Source organism: Diceros bicornis, chromosome 30 (assembly GCF_020826845.1).
Source record: "Diceros bicornis minor isolate mBicDic1 chromosome 30, mDicBic1.mat.cur, whole genome shotgun sequence".
NCBI lineage: Eukaryota > Metazoa > Chordata > Mammalia > Perissodactyla > Rhinocerotidae > Diceros > Diceros bicornis.
In genome coordinates, this window is record NC_080769.1 from 7785779 (window position 1) to 7805599 (window position 19821).

Sequence of the window (19821 nt, forward strand, 5' to 3'; positions counted from 1 at the left end):
CCCAAAATGAAAGAAAAGACCCCAGAATATTAGTAACATGCTCTGGGAGGAAAAAATAAAAACAATTTTTTAAATCACACAATGTAAAACTGGAATGTTTTATTTTTTTTCCTGAAAATAAACTTTTTCCTCTTTGGAAAACATTTTATATTGTTTTCCAGCTGTACTGATTAAATAAATTTTTATTCATTGAAAAACTGAGACTAAACTAAAGTGAATATATTTTTTCACGGTGACAAACCCAGGAGGGGCAGTGCTGACAGGACCGATCACCCGGAAAAGTTTACCCAGAGGAACCTCCAACCCAGAGGACTTACGATTGAATGTCTGTGCCCAGCACACGTCCTGGGAGGAGAGACAGAGGATTTCACACAAGGTATTTCCAGGTGGTTATTCACTACTTTTTTCTCACGTTAAACATCCACAAACAAGAAATAAACCTTTTTAAAAGGGCCACCCATTGACTATGGAAAAACGATAAATAATTAAAATACTGGGTGTGTTTGTAGTTGATTATGATGCTGTGAATCGGAGACCAGAAGTTGGTGTTTGGGGATGCAAGGAGGAATTTGGAAATTCAGGGATTTACTGCCAGTCCTAGGGAGAGCTGCGGGGACAGGGTCGTGGATTCGAGACCCGGCTCTCTAAACATTTAGAAAACTCAGGAGAACACGAGTCCCATCTGAGGAGAAAGGAGGGACTGGGGACTCCACAGCCCACAGCTCCTCCCACGCACGAACCCCAGAGACCGAGTCACGATTGTCCCCGATGACCCTCCCTGTGGTCACCGCACCATCTGGGGACACGCGGGGCTGCGGGCGCAGAGCTGCCCAGAGAGGCTCCGGGGCCCAAGTCGCCGCGCGCAGTGAGCACAGGACGCCCGGGGTCCCGGCTGCCGGCCCCGCCCCCACGCTGCGGCCGGAGGGGACTGAGGTCCGAGCGGCGCCCCCGCGGACTCGGGTCCGCAGTCTCCGGAGGTGACCGCGGGGAGGCCGGTCCCGCCACAGCCGGTTCCAGCCACTTCCAACCAGCCCCTCCTGCCCCAAACCGAGTCTCTGAACCCCCGGGACGGAACTCTCACCATTTCTAAGCCTCCTGGGTCCCCCGCGTCCTTGCTGCGATTCGGCACAGGTCACAGCGCGACACAGTTGGCGGCAAAGCAACCAGGGACCTTTAAGGACAGCGGCCCGTGACCGGAAGGACTGCGGCGCGAGCAGGACGTCGGGAAAGGGGCGGAGTGTCGCCCCACCCACCTGCCCCGGAGCCGACCCTGATTGGACAGTTCGAAAGTCCTCGGTCCTGAGTGACAGCGGGCTGGAGATTACAGGTCTCAGCCTACCCAGAGCCGGAAATTGTCCTCTCCGGGGACTTTTCCGTTGAAATGCAATGCTACAAGGCCACTCGGGGAACGGTGACCCTTCTTTGCAAACACACTTAAGATCACCTCACCATGTGTAATAATTAGTCTCTCTCCACTTTGATCTTTGATCTTCCACCCAGCGCTTCCCCACGCCCACTCATATCATACTTTAAAAAATCCTGTGGCCTCCCAAGCCCTTAGCTATGGTGGGAAGTTGGAACCCGCAGCCATAGCTGAGCGCAAGGACTCTTCTCAGTCTAACCACTAGGTGTGAGATGTTTTCATTCAAGTCTCAGGCGCACGTTTTACACTGGAGGGAATTTTATTTTAGATCTTTTTTTTTTTTTTTTTTTTGGTGAGGAGAGTGGCCCTGAGCTAACATCTGTTGTCAATCTTCCTCTTTTTGCTTGAGGAAGATTGTCGCTGAGGTAACATCTGTCTCTGTCTTCTTCTATTTGTACGTGGGACGCAGCCACAGCATGGCTCCCTGAGGGGTGTGTAGATCTGCCCCGCGGATCTGAACCAGAGAATCCCGGGCCCCAAAAGCAGAGCGCATGAACTTGAACGCTATGCCACCAGGCCAGCCCCTAGATCATTTTTTCGAATGTATCCTGAGAGAACTTTGAAATGTAAAAGTCTGTAATATCCCTAAGGTAATGCATTTCGTGTGGACCGATATAACAAAAAAACAAGAAAAGGTTATGTAAATGTGGGATGTACCTGGAAAGTAGTCAAATACTTAAGAGATACAGTACAAAACTCTTTCGCATTGTAAAGCTGTTAATGCATTTGTCCACTTATTTGAACATTTTTTTTTTGAGAAACTATACACATACAATGCAATAGAGACATTTAACGTCTACGACTCACTGATCTTCAGTATTCACAGATATTGTGCAATTATCACTACAGTCAATTTCAGAATATTTCCATCACCAAAAAGAAACGCCTATACCCTTAAGTTATCACTGCCTTATCTTCCCACCTAGCTCCTCCAAGCACCAGCTCTAGGCAACCAGTAATCTATTTTCTGTCGCTATAAATTTCCATATTTATTTACTTTCATATGAATGGAATTGTATATTATGTGGTCTTTGTGTTTGACTTTATTCATGGTATAATTTTTTCAGGGAATTCCATGTTGTAGCATGTATCAATACTTCTTTTTTTTCGGGGAGGAAGATCGGCCCTGAGCTAACATCTGCCAATCCTCCTCTTTTTGCTGAGGAAGACTGGCCCTGGGCTAACATCCGTGCCCATCTTCCTCTACTTTATATGGGACACCGCCACAGCATGGCCTGACAAGCAGTGCATCGACACTGGGGATCAGAACCCGCGAAACCCAGGCCACCGCAGCGGAGCGCACACTCTTAGCCACTTGCGCCACCAGGCAGCCTCCATGTACTTCATTTTTTTTTAATTGAGATATAATTGACACTCAACATTATATTAATTTCAGGTTTACGACAATAAGTCTGGTTAACATCCATCACCACACAGAGTAATAAATTTTTTTCTTGTGTTGAAAACTTTTAAGATCTACTCTCTTAGCAAATTTTAAATGTACAATTCAGAACAACAAAAGACCCCGAATAGCTAAAGGAATCCTGAGAAAAAAGAACAAAGCTGGAGGTATCACATTCCCTGACTTCAAAATATACTACAAAGCTATAGTAACCAAAACAGCATGGTACTGGCACAAAAACAGACACACAGATCAATGGAATAGAATCGAAAGACCAGAAATAAACCCACACATCTATGGACAGCTATCTTTGACAAAGGAGCCAAGAACATACAATGGAGAAAAGAAAGTCTCTTCAACAAATGGTGTTGGGAAAACTGGATAGCCACATGCAAAAAAATGAAAGTAGACCCTTACCTTACACCATACACAAAAATTAACTCCAAATGGATTAAAGACTTGAATGTAAGACCTGAAACTGTGAAACTTCTAGAAGAAAACATAGGCAGTACGCTCTTCAACATCAGTCTTAGCAACATCTTCTCAAATACCACGTCTGACCGGGCAAGAGAAACAATAGAAAAAATAAACAAATGGGACTACATCAAACTAAAAAGCTTCTGCACAGCAAAGGAAACCATCAACAAAACGAAAAGACAACCTAACAATTGGGAGAAGATATTTGCAAACCATACTTCTGATAAGGGCTTAATCTCCAAAATATATAAAGAACTCATGCATCTTACCAACAAAAAAACTACCAACCCAATTAAAAAATGGGCAAAGGACCTGAACAGACATTTCTCCAAAGAAGATATACAGATGGCCAACAGACACATGAAAAGATGTTCAAAATCATTAACTATCAGGGAAATGCAAATCAAAACTACAATGAGATATCACCTCATGCCCGTCAGAATGGCTATAATTAACAAGACAGGAAACAACATGTGTTGGAGAGGATGTGGAGAGAAGGGAACTCTCATACACTGCTGGTGGGAGTGCAAACTGGTGCAGCCACTATGGAAAACAGAATGGAGATTCCTCAAAATATCAAGGCTAGAACTACCATATGACCCAGCTATTCCACTGCTGGGTATTTATCCAAAGAACTTGAAAACACAAGTGCATAAAGATACATGCACCCCTGTGTTCATTGCAGCGTTGTTCACAATAGCCAAGACTTGGAAGCAACCTAAGTGCCCATCAAGGGACGAATGGATAAAGAAGATGTGGTATATACACACAATGGAATACTACTCAGCCATAAGAAATGATGAAATCCAGCCATTTGTGACAACATGCATGGACATTGAGGGTATTATGCAAAGTGAAATAAGTCAGAGGGTAAAGGTCAATTACGGTATGATTTCCTTCATTAAGTAGTAGATAACAACAACAATAAACAAACGCATAGAGACAGAGATTGGATTGGTGGTTACCAGAGGGGAAGGGGGGAGGGAGGAGGGTGAAAGGGGTAATTCGGCACATGTGTGTGGTGACGGGTTGTAATTAGTATTTGGGTGGTGAACGTGATGTAATCTATGCAGAAATAAAAGTATAATGATGTACACCTGAGATTTTTACAATGTTATAAACCAATGTTACTGCAATAAACAAAAAATTAAAAAAAAATAAATAAATGTACAATTCAGTATTATTAACTATAGTCACCATGCTGTACATTACATCCTCATGACTTATTTATTCTATAACATTAAGTGTGTATCTTTTGATCACCTTCTATATTTATTGTGTAAAAGTTACATCTTGGGGCCAGCAGGTGGCGTAGCGGTTAAGCTGGCACGCCCTGCTTTGGTGGCCCAGGGTTCACAGGTTCCCATCCCAGGTGCGGACATACACCCGGCTTATCAAACCATGCTGTGGCAAGCGTCCCACAAACAAAGTAGAGGAAGATGGGCACAGATGTTAGCCCAGGGCCAATCTTCCTCAGCAAAAATAGGAAGTTTGGCAACAGATGTTAGCTCAGGGCTAATCTTCCTCACCAAAAAAAAAAAAAAGTTACATCTCATACATATTTAAGTGTATAGTTCAGTAGTGTGAAGTACATTGACATTGTGAAACCAATCTCCAGAACTCTTTTCATCTTGCAAAACTACAACTCTATCCATATTAAACAGCACTGCCGGCTTGCCCTTGCACCCCAGGCCCTGACAACTACTCTTCTGCTGTTTCTATAAATTTGACTACTCTAGGTACCTCATATCAGTGGACTCATACAGTTTTTGTCTTTTTTTTGACTAGCTTGTTTCACTTAGCATGATGTCCTCAAGGTTCACCCATGTTGTAGCATGGGTCAGAATTTCATTTCTTTTTTTTTTTTTTTTTTTTTTTATTTATTTTTCCCCCAAAGCCCCAGTAGATAGTTGTATGTCATAGCTGCACATCCTTCTAGTTGCTGTATGTGGGACGCGGCCTCAGCATGGCCAGAGAAGCGGTATGTCAGGGCGCGCCCGGGATCAGAACCCTGGGCTGCCAGCAGCGGAGCGCATGCACTTAACCGCTAAGCCACGGGGCCAGCCCTCATTTCTTTTTAAAGCTGAATAATATTCTGTTCTATGTGTGTACCACATTTTCTTGATCCATTCATCCATTGATGAGCACTTGGGTTGCTTACCCTTTTTGGCTACTGTGAATAATGCTCCTATGACCACAGGAGTACAAATATCTGTTTGACTCTATGTTTTGAATTCTTTTTGGTATATACTCAGAAGTGGAATTGCTGGATCATATGGTAACACTCTCTGTAATTTTTTAAAAAGTGTCATACTGTTTTCCACAGTGGCTGTATGATTTTACATTCCCACCAGAAGTGCACAGGGGTTCCCATGGGTGTCTTCACTTTTCTGATTGTGTCCTTTGAAGTACAAAAGTGATTAATTTTGATGAAGTTCAAATTATCTATTTCTTTTAGTGTTTTTACTTCAGGTTTCACATCTCGTAATTCTTTGCCAAATCTAAGGTCATATTTTCCTCTATGTTTTTTCTAAGACTATTACTGTTTTACTTCTGGTTTAGGTCTTTGATCCATTTTGGTAAATAATTGCGTGTGCTGTAACGTACAGGTCAACCATTCTTCTGCATGTTGTTATCCAGTTGTCCCAGCACCAGTTTTTGAAAATGAATATTCTTTCCTGATTTTTGGTACCTTTTTCAAAAATCAGGTGACCATGGATGAATGGGTTTGCATCTAGAATCTCAATCAAATCCATTGATCTGTGTGTCTGTCCTTGTGTCGTTACCACATACCTGGATTACTGTGTTGAGTAGTCAGACTTTAAATCAGGAAACATTAGTCTTATTACTTTGTCTTACTTTTTCAAGATTGGTTTAGTGATTCTGGTTCCCCCGCAATTCCATATAATTTATAAAAAGCTTGCCAATTTCTATAAAGAAGTCAGCTGAGATTCTGATAGGGATTGTGTTGAAAATATGAGTCATTCTAGGAAGTGTTGTCATTTCAACAGTGTTAAATCTAAGGATCCATGAACATGGGCTATTTTCCCTTTTATTGATTGATTGATTGATTGATTTTTAGGGTTCACTCTTTTTTTTTTTCTTGCCTCTATTGGTTAGGGAGTAATAAAGAACAAGGAAAAAGCATCACTCCAAGATCTTTGCTCATTTTATTAAAGATTTGCAATGTCTAAATATCCAAATCCCCTCCCAACCTCACTCTATTCCTTTTAATTTCCAAAAATGCAAATCAAATTTTTGACAATAAAAAAAGTTTAATGGTTGATATTACTAGAATTTAGTTTCAGGGAAAATGTGGCTAGAAGAGGGTCTTTCTCCACATGCCCTCAGAATGCTTGCAGCTCTGTAACTGACATCCCTCTGCGCGTATGTACACTCAGTAATGACCATCCAAGAGCAGTGGTGCACAGTTTGTAAATTTAAAATATATAAAAGTATATAATCATTTTTCTGTCATTCTGTGATTATCATAAATATGCATTTTTTGATACAGCTCCCTTTCTTTTTCATTTTACCTTTTAACCCCCTTTACCCATTTATGCCACCTGCCACCCTGTGCCTCTGGCAACCACCACTCTCTTATCTGGATCCATGAACTTGGTGTTTTTGTTTGTTTGTTTTAGATTCCACATATAAGAGAGATCATATAATTATTGTCTTTCACTGTCTGACATATTTCACGTAGAGTAATGCCATCGAGATCTATCCATGTTGTCACAAATGGCAAGATTTCATTCTTTTTTATGACTGAATAATTTCCATTGTACATGTATACCACAATTTCTTTATCCATTTATTTATTGGTGGACACTTAGGTTGTTTCTGTACCTTGGCTATTGTAAATAATGGTGCTGTGAACATGGGGGTGCATATATCTTTTTGAGTTAGCATTTTTCCTTTCTTTGGATAAATAGCCAGAAGTGGAATTGCTGAATCATATGGTGGGTCTGTTTTAATTTTTAGATGAGCCTCCATAATATTTTCCATAGTGGCTGCACCAATTTACATTCCCACTGGCAGTACACAGGGTTCCTTTTCTTCACATCCTCGCCAATATTTGTTATTTCACACTTGTAGATCTTTATTAATTTTTAATGGTGTTTTGCAGTTTGGGGAGTATTTTCTATTTCTTTTATTAAATTTATTCCTATTTTATTCTTTTTGATGCTCTTATAAGTAGATTTCTTTTGTTAATTTCATTATTAGGCTGTTCATTGCAGTGTATAAAATATCATTTATTTTTATATACTTAACTTGTATCATAAAAACTTGTTGTACTCGATTATCAGTTCTAATAAATTTTTTTAGTGGATTCCTTAGAGTTTTCTATTTACAAGATAAGTCAGATGCAAGTGGAGACAGTTTTACATCTTCCTACCCAGTCTGGATGCTTTTTATTTACTTTTCTTGCAAAACTGTTCTGGCTAAAATCGCTAGTACATTGTCAAACAGAAGTGGCAAGTGCAAACATTCTTGTTTTGTTCTTAATTTCTGGGAGAAAATATCCAGACTTTCACCTTTAAATATAACATTAGCTGTGGGTGTCCCATAGTTGCTCATTATCAGGTTCAGGAAATTTCCTTCCAATCCTGGTTTAGCTGAGTGTTTCTATCATGAAAGGATGTTGGATTTTGTCAAGCATTTCCTCTGAGTCTATTGAGATGATCAGGTCATTTTCACTTTTTACTCTATTAACATGATGTATCACATTAATGGATTTTGAGAGGTTAACCCAACCCTGCATCCCTGGAATAAATCCCACCTGGTCATATATACATCTGGTGTATATTTCTTTTAGTTTGTAGCACCCTTTTCAAATTTCAACTTCAACCAAGGGCAAAGGCAATCTATTCCATAGTGGGGATTTTAATAAGGCTAGTGAGGAAGAACGAAGTTGATTCTGATTCTTACAGAGGGTCCATCCTAGTTTATGAATCATTGTCCTAATTTCATAATAAAAGGTGAAGTGTGCTCAGTGGCAAAGCTTGGTTTGAGTCAGGCAGCGTGGTGATGAGTGTGAGCACCCTCCTGACTGCCTGTGTAAAGTCAGACAAGTCACCTAGCTCCCCTGAGTCTCAGTTTCCCCTCTTATCAAATAGTATCATACTAGTGCTTCCCTGTTAGAAGCCTGTGAAGATGGAAAGTCATGAGCCAATCCACCTGTGGTGCTGAGTGCAGTGCCTGACACTTAGTAAGCCTCGCTCAAGTGCCTCTATTGTTAGTGTCGGCATTCCTGTTACTATTCTCACTGTCATTGTCGTCATCATCTTTATAACGACTTAGAAAGCAGAACTTCTCTCAGTGGAATCCACAACATTTTACACTGTAGATGACCCAATGGTTCCTTGACATGTAAGGTTGCAACTGGCCTGTAGGACTACTGAGAAATAGTGCTTTTAATAAAGTTCTGTGATGACTGTTTTGATTTCTGCTACGTGCTTACTTTCCCATACTTTCAAATCTTCACTAAATGAATTCTGTGATAAGTAGTTTTTGGTAATTCATGCCTTCCCCACTAGATAGAATAATTTGGTTAATTCTTCCTCTCACCACTACCTCAAACACCATGTCACAGTTCAGTCAGATCATAAAGAAAAAGTAGTTTTATAGTGCAAACATATATCTTCATCTTGTGCCATTTAAAGGTACTTCATGCTTCCCAGCACAAGAAGGATCAATTGCTCTCTTATTTTCCTTCAGAACTAACAGCATGTTTGAGAACTCGAGAGTTCTCTGGTGGCATTTGAAACTGGCTCCTGTACATGGAGGCAAGGAGAGACTGAAGAAAGAGGCAGATCACTCCAGATTGGGAGGTGGCAGCATTAATAAGCAACAGAACTTATATATGAGGCTTGTCTTAGGTGGAACAAGATGAGTAGCACTCCACATCCACCCACAAGAATCTTGAAAGTTTATATAGAGCCTTTAATGGGGTTCAGTAATGTCTACAGTCCTGATGGTCTCAACAACACATTATTCTCTCCAGGCTGCATCCTTGAAATATCTCTTAGTTTGGGAAGAGTGGGTGGAATGTATATTCCCCGGACAGGGAGTGGGTAAGGAGGCTCCCATTGCCCGAGTCCTGCTGGAGGGTCAACCAGTGGTCATACCCTCTCGGTGACCTCCTCCAACAGAGCAGCTTCTTGAATTTTGGGTAACTCATTCCATTAGGGCCATTTTTCAAAGTCATGGAAAAATATCTCTCTCCATACCTACAAATAACTCCCTGTGCTTCTTAAGTGGAGCTCTTTGTTTGGCTTGGAAGACCACCTTGTAGGATATTTTTGAGTTCTCAAGGGCTTCCCTCAGTGCAGGTGGATTCACTAACTCTCTAAGTATATTCTGGCCCTCACGTTTCCCATGATGGAGATAAACAGGAACCAAATGCTTTTACCCAAGACAACCTTAAGACATCATGTCTGTTGTGCCAACCACAGTGATTAAAGGACCTTTGAGAGCACCATGATATGACTTCAAGAGAGAGCCAGACTGCCCCTAATGTTACGTGAGAAGCAGGACAATTTATCAGTTCATCAGTACAGGAAGCACATCCCCACTTTCTGCCCAGATGAGGCCACTACTGGAAATATACAATTCCCACAGGTGCAAATGAAAGCAGGGTGGGGAAGGGCAGTGATGAAATGCAGTTTCCTCAGCACCATGTTTCTGATAGTGGATGAGAGTGGAGCCAGACATGTGCATCTTCCCAAGTGAGTGCACATTCTTAGTATGGTGTGTGCTTTATTTGAGGTACAGATGAGGAGTTAGGAGGCAAAACAACAAAAAAGAGGCATTCGTGACATATGAAATCATATTGATTTCCAGTAAACCTGCTTCTAGACTATTATTTTCTAGATAGTTCTTAAAGGAAAGATGAAAAACAGATAATGAAATGGAAATATCTTCTCCATCTCTCAATGCTTGATGCTGAATATCCACAGAACTTTTCTTCCTGCATTGATGGGTGACTGATCGATGATGCTACTGCCCAGCAGTGTTCCACCCTGTATGATGAGCAGTGGTTGCAAACCGGGCTCTTATGTTCTCTCTCCGTTGGGATCACTTATGGCTCTTTGGCCCTGCCCCTCAGTTTCCATCTGTCAGATGGCCTCCAGGGATGCTTCTGTCCCTGGGTATCGTGGAGTTATTGCTGCAGTTTGGGTGGAATTTGGTGGGGCTGTTTGTCTGAGGTGATATAAAGGTAAGAATTTCCTCTGGGAATTGGGAGAGGAAATGGTCAGAAATGGTACCCGTGTGTACTATATGGAGAGGATGTCTATCACAGAGTGATTCCAACACTTTCAGAATGAGGGTTACTCTCTAGGATCATAGACTCACCAATCAGGGAGATGATTATTTAGATGAAACCAGTTTTCTAACAACTCTCATTATAGATGGACTAAATAGTGTAACCACAAGTAAGGGGTGGGTCATGACCATAGAGAGTGATTTCACCACCATGAGAAAGAGTTCCTGTTTATATTTTCAGTGAGACACAAATATTTTTATGTCAGAAACATTTTCTAAAGTTAACCATTCTGAATACCCCGAAGTCACTTTTCTACCGAAATGGTGGCTTGTTTTTGCTCCCAATGCTCTTATTGTGAATCTGACTATAGTGTTGGAAGGATGCCCACCCAGTGCAGCCCTGATATTGTAATTGAACTCAATGGGTTCGCCTCTTGGTCAATTTTGGAGCCAAAAAGCACAACCAAGGCAAAAGTCGGTGAAGTAAGGTTTATTACTCGCACAGGCAGTGGAGAACACCAGACACCTCTCCCAAGCCGCGTGTCCCATCATAAGGGTTGGGGGGTCCTTTTATTGTTAGATCATAGCACAATGCATGAATATTCAGTTAAGGAAAACGCAGAAGATCAGGTGTGTTGCCTAACAGTCACGTTCCTTTAAGGCTCACGGGTAGTCTGTACACGTGCTACTACATATATCATAAGATCTAGAAATATCTTCTTGGCCCCTCCCAGAGGAGGAGAATTTAAAATGTTAATGAGATTATAATGGGGACAGTTCGCTTAAGAGCAGTTTGGGGCGGCTAGAACTGGCTTCAGCTAGCTTTCTTGTGGGAACCCTCTGTGGTTAGGCTCTTCCTGAAACTTTCCCTCTGCAAACACTCAACACATGTTAGTTTTTATCAGATCCTTGGTACCCCTTTCTTTGCCTAGTTCCCTAGTCACAGTATCTGTGCCTGTGTACCTATTTGGCAAAACTATATCAGACTCCAGTTGTCAACAAAGATCAAAACGGAGAGAGACTAATTATTGCATATGGTGAGGGGACTTTCAATTGTGTGTGTAAAAAAGGATCACAGTTCCACCAGTCGCCTCCCCACACAACCTTTCAATGTAATTTCCCTGCAGAGGACTAGCTCTGGCTGGCATTCTACTGAGACACCTAAACTAAGTGAGCTGTCACTCAGACACAAGGGGGCGAGTCTTTTGAACTGTCCAATCAGAGGCGGCGCCGGGGCAGGTGGGTGGGGCGAAGCGCCCCAGCCACCCCGGAAGTTGTTGCTGGCTGCAGCCACGCTGGGCATCGCGTCTCCCCGCCATTAAAGGCTCTACGTGGCTCTGCCGCCTCTTCTGTCGGGTCGTGACCTGTAGCGATCGTGGGAGTCATAGGAAGGACGCCAGGAGACCCAGGAAACCTAGAAATGGTGAGATTTAGGGCCCGGAGTCAGGATTTGGGGGAGGAGTGTCTGGCCAAACGTGGACTTCCCTTCTCGCTCCTGCCGTGCTCGGGGTCGGCTGTCACCTGCCGTTAACGGTCGCTGGTGGCTCTGTCACGCTGTGATCTGCACTGGCCGTGGGAGTCATAGGAAGGACTCAGGAGGACCCGGGAGACTAGAAATGGTGAGTGTGCGGCCCCGGGTGAGGAGACGGGGAGGAGGGGCTGGTCGGAACCGGCCGTGGCGGGACCGGCCTCCCCGCGGTCGCCTCCGGAGTCTGCGGAGCCGAGTCCGCGGGGGCGCCGCTCGGACCTCAGTCCCCTCCGGCCGCAGCGTGGGGGCGGGGCCGGCAGCCGGGACCCCGGGCGTCCTGTGGTCACTGCGCGCGGCGACTGCGGCCCCGGAGCCTCTCTGGGCAGCTCTGCGCCCGCAGCCCCGCGTGTCCCCAGATGGTGCGGTGACCACGGGGAGGGTCATCAGGGACAATCGTGACTCGGTCTCCGCGGTTCGTTCGTGGGAGGAGCTGTGGCCTGTGGAGTCCCCAGTCCCTCCTTTCTCCCTGGAGGTCACCTGTTTTCTACTGATTTTTCTATATATTTGGGGAGCAGAGTCTCAGATCCATCACACTATCCTCCCAGTCTAGGTCTTCCTAGGGCTGGCCACAAATGCCTAAATTTCCAATTTCGCCCAGCATTCCCAAATGCTAACTTCCTGGCTGTGATTCACAGCATTATTATCAAATGTTTGTCCTCCTGGTGGATTTGGAACAGATCCAGTATTTTAATTGTTTATGGTTTTCACACCATCAACCGATGGCTGTTTTAAAAAGATTTATTTTGTGTATGTGGGTATTTTTCATGAGTGAAAAGCAGCCTATAACCACCTGAAACTACGTTGTGTGAAATCCTTGCGCCCCTCCCACCAGGTCTTTCCGGGGCATAGACAGCCTAGGGGAAGTCTTCTGGGTGGTGGTCCCTTTTTAGAAAAGTTTTGGATGATCTGTCCTGTCAGCACTGCCCCCACCTGAATTAGTCACCTTTAAAAGATTTCTTCACTTCATTTTAGTCTCAGTTTTTCAATGAATAAAAACTTATTTAATCAGTATGATTTGAAACGCAATATAACATATTTCTAAAGAGGCGAGAAAGAGGTGAATTTCAGGAAAAATAAAATATTCCAGTTTTACACTGCATGTAGTAAATTCTTCTTTCCCTTTTTTCCTCCCGTCCTGGGTAGTAATATTCTGAGGTCTGTTCTTTCATTTTGGGTGAATTCAAATGGATTTCCAGGGCTTAGACTTGCAGACCTGAAGTGTTCAAGTATGATTAATAGTTTATAGAACAGTTTCTTGTCATGGAAATAATACTATATTAACATCTTCTTTTTCCCCCAGATTGCAGTACATTCTTGTGGGGTTTCTTGTTGTGCCAGCAGAGTGTCATAGAATTTTCTTCCTCATTTCTATGTAACGACTGGTTTGAGTGTTGTACCTGGATTGTTCAAACAATGGGTTTGTGTATTTAAAATATCAATAGTGGTCCAAAAAAACTCCAGTGAGGGCAGAGGCGTGAGGGCAGTAGATCTAAGCTAAGGCCCCCTTGGGCCTGCAAAGGGAAGGACTTGAAGGCCCAGTTGTTCTTCATGGGGAGCCTCCCCCTGCAGGTGTCCTGCTCACACCCCCCATGGAAGGAGCCTCTATACTGAGAGGAGCTGCAGAGCCCTGGAAAGCTCATGGGGGTGGGGTGGTGATGCCCTTTCTGAGGTTGTAACTGTGGTTTCCTTGGGCCTATTTCTAGACGTAAGTGGGAGTTTTGCATCTACGGAGTAGATGCACTCAGAGTGTCATTTGTTTACATTGAGAAAGTCTGTGAAAGTCGGGAGTTCTGTGTCCTGGATTAGGGTCCGTTAATTTGGGAGTTCATTTGGGTCAGAACCTTTAACTGAATCCAGCTGAGTTTTCCTCATTGTGGGAAGGGAAGCCTGAGAGAGGGAGCATGTGCATTATTCCCTGGGGAGAGGAGGGTGTGTGGAGCTTCCAGAGTTCACTCCTGTGGCTGCTCAGGTGCCCCACCCTCCTCCACCAGGGACTGACCCACTCCAGGGGTTCTGTCTCAACCAGGAGGGTCAGGAATATGGAAGCTTCTGAGTGTGGCTTTCCTTCTGTCCTGTGGGGAGCAGGCTGCTTATCTGTGCTGATTCCACTATTTGTGTTTCTTTCCTTTGGATTCCTTTATCGCTTGAATAATCCAGCCCTTAGGCTCTAGTTTCCCTTAGCACTTGGGCCCTGACACTGTAAGTTGATTGAGAGATAGGATGTGAGGAAAGCAAGAAAATGTTTTCATTTTTAGACCAGTTTTTCTATGTACATGTCTCTAAAGAACATAGAAATTAAAAAGGCTAAAGCAATTGACATTCTGTTTTAATTGATGTGAGGAAAACATCTAAAAGCTTATGTAAATCTTTGAAAATCCAATAGATTTAAGGGGTTAAACTCAAACCCTGCATTATAATATGCCACTTATTTTTGAAAATACCCCGGTGTTAGATATAGGGGAAGGACAAACAAGGATGTCGTATATCCTTTTATTAAGAAAGAGATTTCAAAATTTTGTTTCGTATGGTGTACACTCTTGTAACTGTTAGTGTTTAAAGGAATTAAATTTTAGAATGTTTTCCTATATACAAGAGTTAAAATTAAAGAATGTAAATTTCTCTGTTTATTTGAAATAAATCTATAAGATAGCAAAGTCTCACTCAAGAAGACTCACTGCCAACACAGTCTGGTCCCCTCTACCTCTGTTACTCAAGCCACCCCGAAATACATAGTTTTGATCATTTTTGAGCCTCCTGTTAGTGTTTCTTTGTATAAGTCAATCAAGAATCCATATTTCTCTTACCCACTTTGTCTTTGTAATGAGCAGTCACACTACACATTTTCTGATGAGTGCTCACAGCTTCAGCCTCACCCCACCCTCTTCCCCTTGTGCCCCCACCTGGACAAGCTGATGAGAAAGCCTGGGTGTTCTCTCCTCTGGAGCAGGCAGGAGATGCCACCACACAAGCCCCTGCCTGTGTGCAGAACTCTTGCCCCGCCCCACCCCCAAGGCCAGTGCACACCCAGGCCAGGCTCCTTCCTTGCTTTCTGAGCCCTTCCAGAGCTGCTTGAGAGGCTGGCCCTGTCCTCCCCTTCAGACCACTGTTATATGAATCCTAAGCCTTTTCCTTCCCTGTGTGTCTGACTGTGTGCGCCACACTGGCATCAGTCTCAACAAGGAACCTCCCCTCTGCAGTGACCATAACAATTGGTGCCCTGAGCAGCATGTCTAGACATGACGCCCCCCCCACCCCACCCGTGGGTCTTCTGCTCGGACTTGCTCACCTGCTCTGCTGCCTGGTGGCGGCCTGCACTGTGGGCTGCTGCTTGCTGGGGAGCCTGTGCTGTGAGCTGTGCTGCCCACTGTTGCAGTGTTGACCCACCAAGCCTCAGTTCTAGGCTCAGCTGACCAGAGTTGGGAGTTTCAAGAATGTATAGGCATTTAGCAGCAGGACTATGGGATTGGGGCCTCCTTAAATGAGTCCTGGGTCAGGGTCTTTTTCAGGATTTATCTGTGCATTAGAGTGAAGCTGTGCCACAGGCTATGTTGGCCTGACATTCCCCAGGGATGGGGTTGTAGACAGGGACTACACCCTTTGCAAGAGGTGAGTCCATCAGTTGGTCACTCCTGAAAGAGCAGTCAATTTGAAATAAAAGAGAAGAGGGGGGGAAAGGCAGGCAGTAGGTGGTGGGCTGAGTCCACACTCCTAACACCAGAGGGCTCACCAGGACCCTTAAGTACCTGTGCTGCTGCTGCCCCTGCCTCTACTGCCACAAAGATCCTGACCTTCGGGTTATAGGGGACAACATCCATGGCTCCCATGTGGCACAAGGTATTAGTTCAAACCTAACTTAAGCCCAGGTTTTAAACCCTGTAAAGAACCAGTTGTCACAGGGGAGGCTCCTAACCCTGATGGTGCTGTTTTGAGGCTCTTGGGGGGAAACAATTTATAAATACCAGGATAGAGAGGCATTCCCTCCCCTAAAGTATATCCCGTGAGAAAGAAAACAAAACAGGGAAGATCAGGAGGAGGGAAACAATAGATAAAATACTGAAACAAAAGCTCACAATTGAACCCAACTGGAAATCCAAAATATATTGAAGAGTTTACATAACAAAACAGATAGAGGTACACTGGTTGGCTTTTGGGCCTGTACAACATAGGTTCTGAATTAATTTTGCCATCTGATGTAATATACTAATTCAGAAACTAATTCAGATATTGATTAACTTCAAGCAGTTAATCAATACTAGGGGTCAAATTATAGTTATACCTGGGATCCCACTAAATTTAAGGAAGGTACCCCTGATGATCTTAGTGGTGGTTTTTTTTGTTTGTTTGTTTTCCCCCAAAGCCCCAGTAGATAGTTGTATGTCATAGCTGCACATCCTTCTAGTTGCTGTATGTGGGACGTGGCCTCAGCATGGCCGGAGAGGCAGTGCGTCGGTGCGCGCCCGGGATCCGAACCCCGGGCCGCCAGTAGCGGAGCGCACGCACTTACCGCTAAGCCGTGGGGCCGGCCCTTAACGGTGTTAATGAGTATAATATAGAGGATGAATAGGACAAATGTTTCATCTTTAGCCATCAGGACTGTGCTCTTGCCTAAATTCTCCTTAGTCATAACACCCATTGGCCCACAGTATCCCATAGTGAGCTGGGAAGCTCTGAACCAATGATCAAGAATTAAAGTTAAATAAGTTATTTGCCACTTACAAATTGGCTTGACACATTGGGACCCCAGGGACCTTACCCCCCAAATCAATACGGCCCAATGTAAATTACCCAGGGCCTTGAAGGATTGAAAACTGTATGGGAAACCTAGTTAGTAAAAGGTTGGCTGTTCCCAGTGCTTCTTTTAACAGCCCAATTTGTCCTGTTATTAAACCTGGAAAAAATCAAGGACACTTCAGACTAGTTTACCTCAACTTGAGGCTATGGTTGCACCACACAGACCTCTATACCCAGTCCCCAGCAGTATGGAAATTACTGACTACAACCAATCAGCTATTGGTAAATATCCTGCTATCACTGATTTGGCTAGGTCTGTTCTGTTCAGTGCCTATGTCAACAGCCTCCCAGCTGCACTTGGCCTTCCCCTCTGAAGGGACATGATGCACCTTTACTGGGTTATCCTCATGGATCTCAACAGCTGTGCCCTCCCACACCGTCATTGCAGCAGGATCTGAACTGCATCCTGGTTTCTCCAAGGACACAGGTACGATGTTACATTAATGACATGTCCTCTGAGAATATTTAGGTCTTACAAATATTTTAAAAAGGAGCTCACAAAAAGTGGATGGGACATTGCCATACATATAATATGAGGTCCTGACAACTTTGCTAAATTTGTGGAAATTATTTGATAATCTGATTCCCGCTCCTTCTCTGACACATGAAGAAATAGCTATTGTTCTCTTCAGCACCCACATCTACTAGGTTCTTTTGTTGTTCCAGACGTAACATATTCCTTGTTTACAAATTTTATGTGACCCCATTTGTGCTGTTACTTGCAAATTTGCCATCTTGAATGGGCACCCCTACCACAAAATCTAGAGACTCTCCTGTAATTATCATACAATCTACAGTCCTGTTAGTGCCCTCAGAGACTCCTTCATTGTAGAGGCCTCAGTGACTTTCTGTCATGCCTCCTGGGGTACCCATGATGGCCTTAAGTTGTCAGTAGGCTTCTGACACAAGAACCTGCCCTGGGCCCTACACTGTATGCCATTAGAGCTGCAATGACCTCTGCTTATGAGGCTATCCTGTAAGTAGATGGCCCTGAGCATGAGACCATCTACCCAGCAGTCCATTTTGAGTTGGGACCTGGAAGGAGCACCTCAGGGGCTCAGTATGGTTACCAATACCCCGTGGAGACATTGTGGAGCCAAACCTGGGCCCTCTGGGATATCCTACCTGCCGGAGGAGGTGGTCTTCCCTGTCTTCTGTCTCTTGCTATTGCCATGCTGTTGAAGGAGGTCATCCATTTTCCAGAACCCCCAGGCTCGGGGGATATCTTTCAGATTCCCTGAGTGAAAAGCAATGAGAGTTCATAGACTTTAGGGATGACATCACCACATTTGTATGTGATGGAGCTCAGGCAGAGTTGTTGCTTTTCCTGTCTTAATTGGGACGTGTCTGATGAAGGACTGGACCCAAAGGTCATCACACTGACCATACATCCAGCAGTCATCTTAGCACCCACCAACAATGGGCTCCAGCTGCAGACATTACAGACTATGGGTGATTCCCTGAGAGTTGCCCCTTTGTAGTAAAAGAACTCCAAGGATCTCTTGCCTCACAGTTACCTACAATAGAAATCAAAGTAACACTTGTCTCTACACATGTGAAGGCTACACACAAGCCTTGTCAGGACACTCTATCCACATGGGAGTCCCAGACACTACTGATAATAATGAAGGCCCTCATTTCACTTCTCAGAATATACAGTGCTGGGCTCTTAACAAGGCATTCAGTGGAAGGTTCTCCTCTCTTCCAAGTCTGAGGGTGCAGGCTTCATGGAGCACCATTATGGTTTATTAAAATAAGTTCTAATTAATTGAATGAAAGATGGTCTGTTTCTGTCATCACTTGGTCATCAGAGGTGGATATTAATGCATCTCTCTTTATCTTGTTTTTGTGTGTGTGAGGAAGACTGGCCCTGGGCTAAAATCCATGCCCATCTTCCTCTACTTTATATGGGATGCCACCACAGCATGGCTTGACAAGCCGGGTGTCAGTCCACACCTGGGATCCCAACCTGCGAACCCCGGGCCGCCAAAGCAGAGCCTGCAAACTTAACCACTACGCCACTGGTCCTGCCCCTGTCTTTATCTTTTTTTCCCTAGTAAACTTTACTTTTTTTTTAAGAGCAGTTTTAGGTTTAGAGAAAACTTAATGGGAAAGTACAGAGATTTCCCACATAATCCGTCTGCCACCACACAGTTTGCCCTATATTTTATATCTTGTATTACTGTCATACATTTGTTACATTTGATGAGCCAATGTAATTCATGAAAGTTCATAGTTTACATCAGTGTTGACTCTGTTATACAATCTATGGGCTTTTGCTAATGTCAAATGACGTGTCTCCATCATTTCTGGATCGTATGGAAGACTTGCACTGTCCTAAGAATCTCCTGTGCTCCGTCTATTCATTCATCCCTCCCTCCCTCCCCCAAACCCCTGGCAACCAGTGATCTTTCAGTGTCTTATATTTGGTCTTTTCCAGAATGTCACATGCTTGGAATCACTGTGTGTAGCATTGAATTGACTTCTTTGACTTAGCAATATGATTTTAAAGTTTCTCCATGTCTTTTTGGCTTCATAACCTCATTTCTATTCGTCATTGAAGAATATTTTTTCCTATGGATGTACCAGCAATTGTTTATTTATTCACCAATTGAAATTATCTTGGTTACATCCAGGTCTTGGCAGTTATGCATAAAGCTTCTATAAACATTCACATGCAGAGTTTTTTTGTGAACATCAGTTTTCAGCTCATTTGGGTAAATTTGAAGTGTGATTGCTACATTGTGTGGTGAGAGTAGGCTTAGTTTTAAGAAACTGCCTTTCTTCCAAAGTAGGCATACCATTCTGCATTCCCACCAGCAATGAATGAGAATTCCTATTGCTCTCCATCTTTACCATTGTTCGGTGTTCTCAGTGTTTTTAATTTGCACCATTGTAATAAGTGTCTGGTAATATCTCATTCTTCTTTTA

The 19821-nt window shown here is 43.7% G+C and overlaps 1 protein-coding gene across 1 annotated transcript in view; it reads left to right on the forward strand.

Annotated features, from left to right (window-relative positions):
• Positions 1-11936: 11936 nt before the first annotated feature.
• LOC131394530 (zinc finger protein 791-like) overlaps positions 11937-19821 on the forward strand; it is a 50275-nt gene continuing 42390 nt past the window's right edge. The window contains exon 1 of the mRNA XM_058525901.1: positions 11937-11994. Within this exon, the coding sequence (XP_058381884.1) occupies positions 11992-11994 (3 nt within the window). The 5' untranslated portion in view covers positions 11937-11991. The remainder of the gene's footprint in view (positions 11995-19821) is intronic.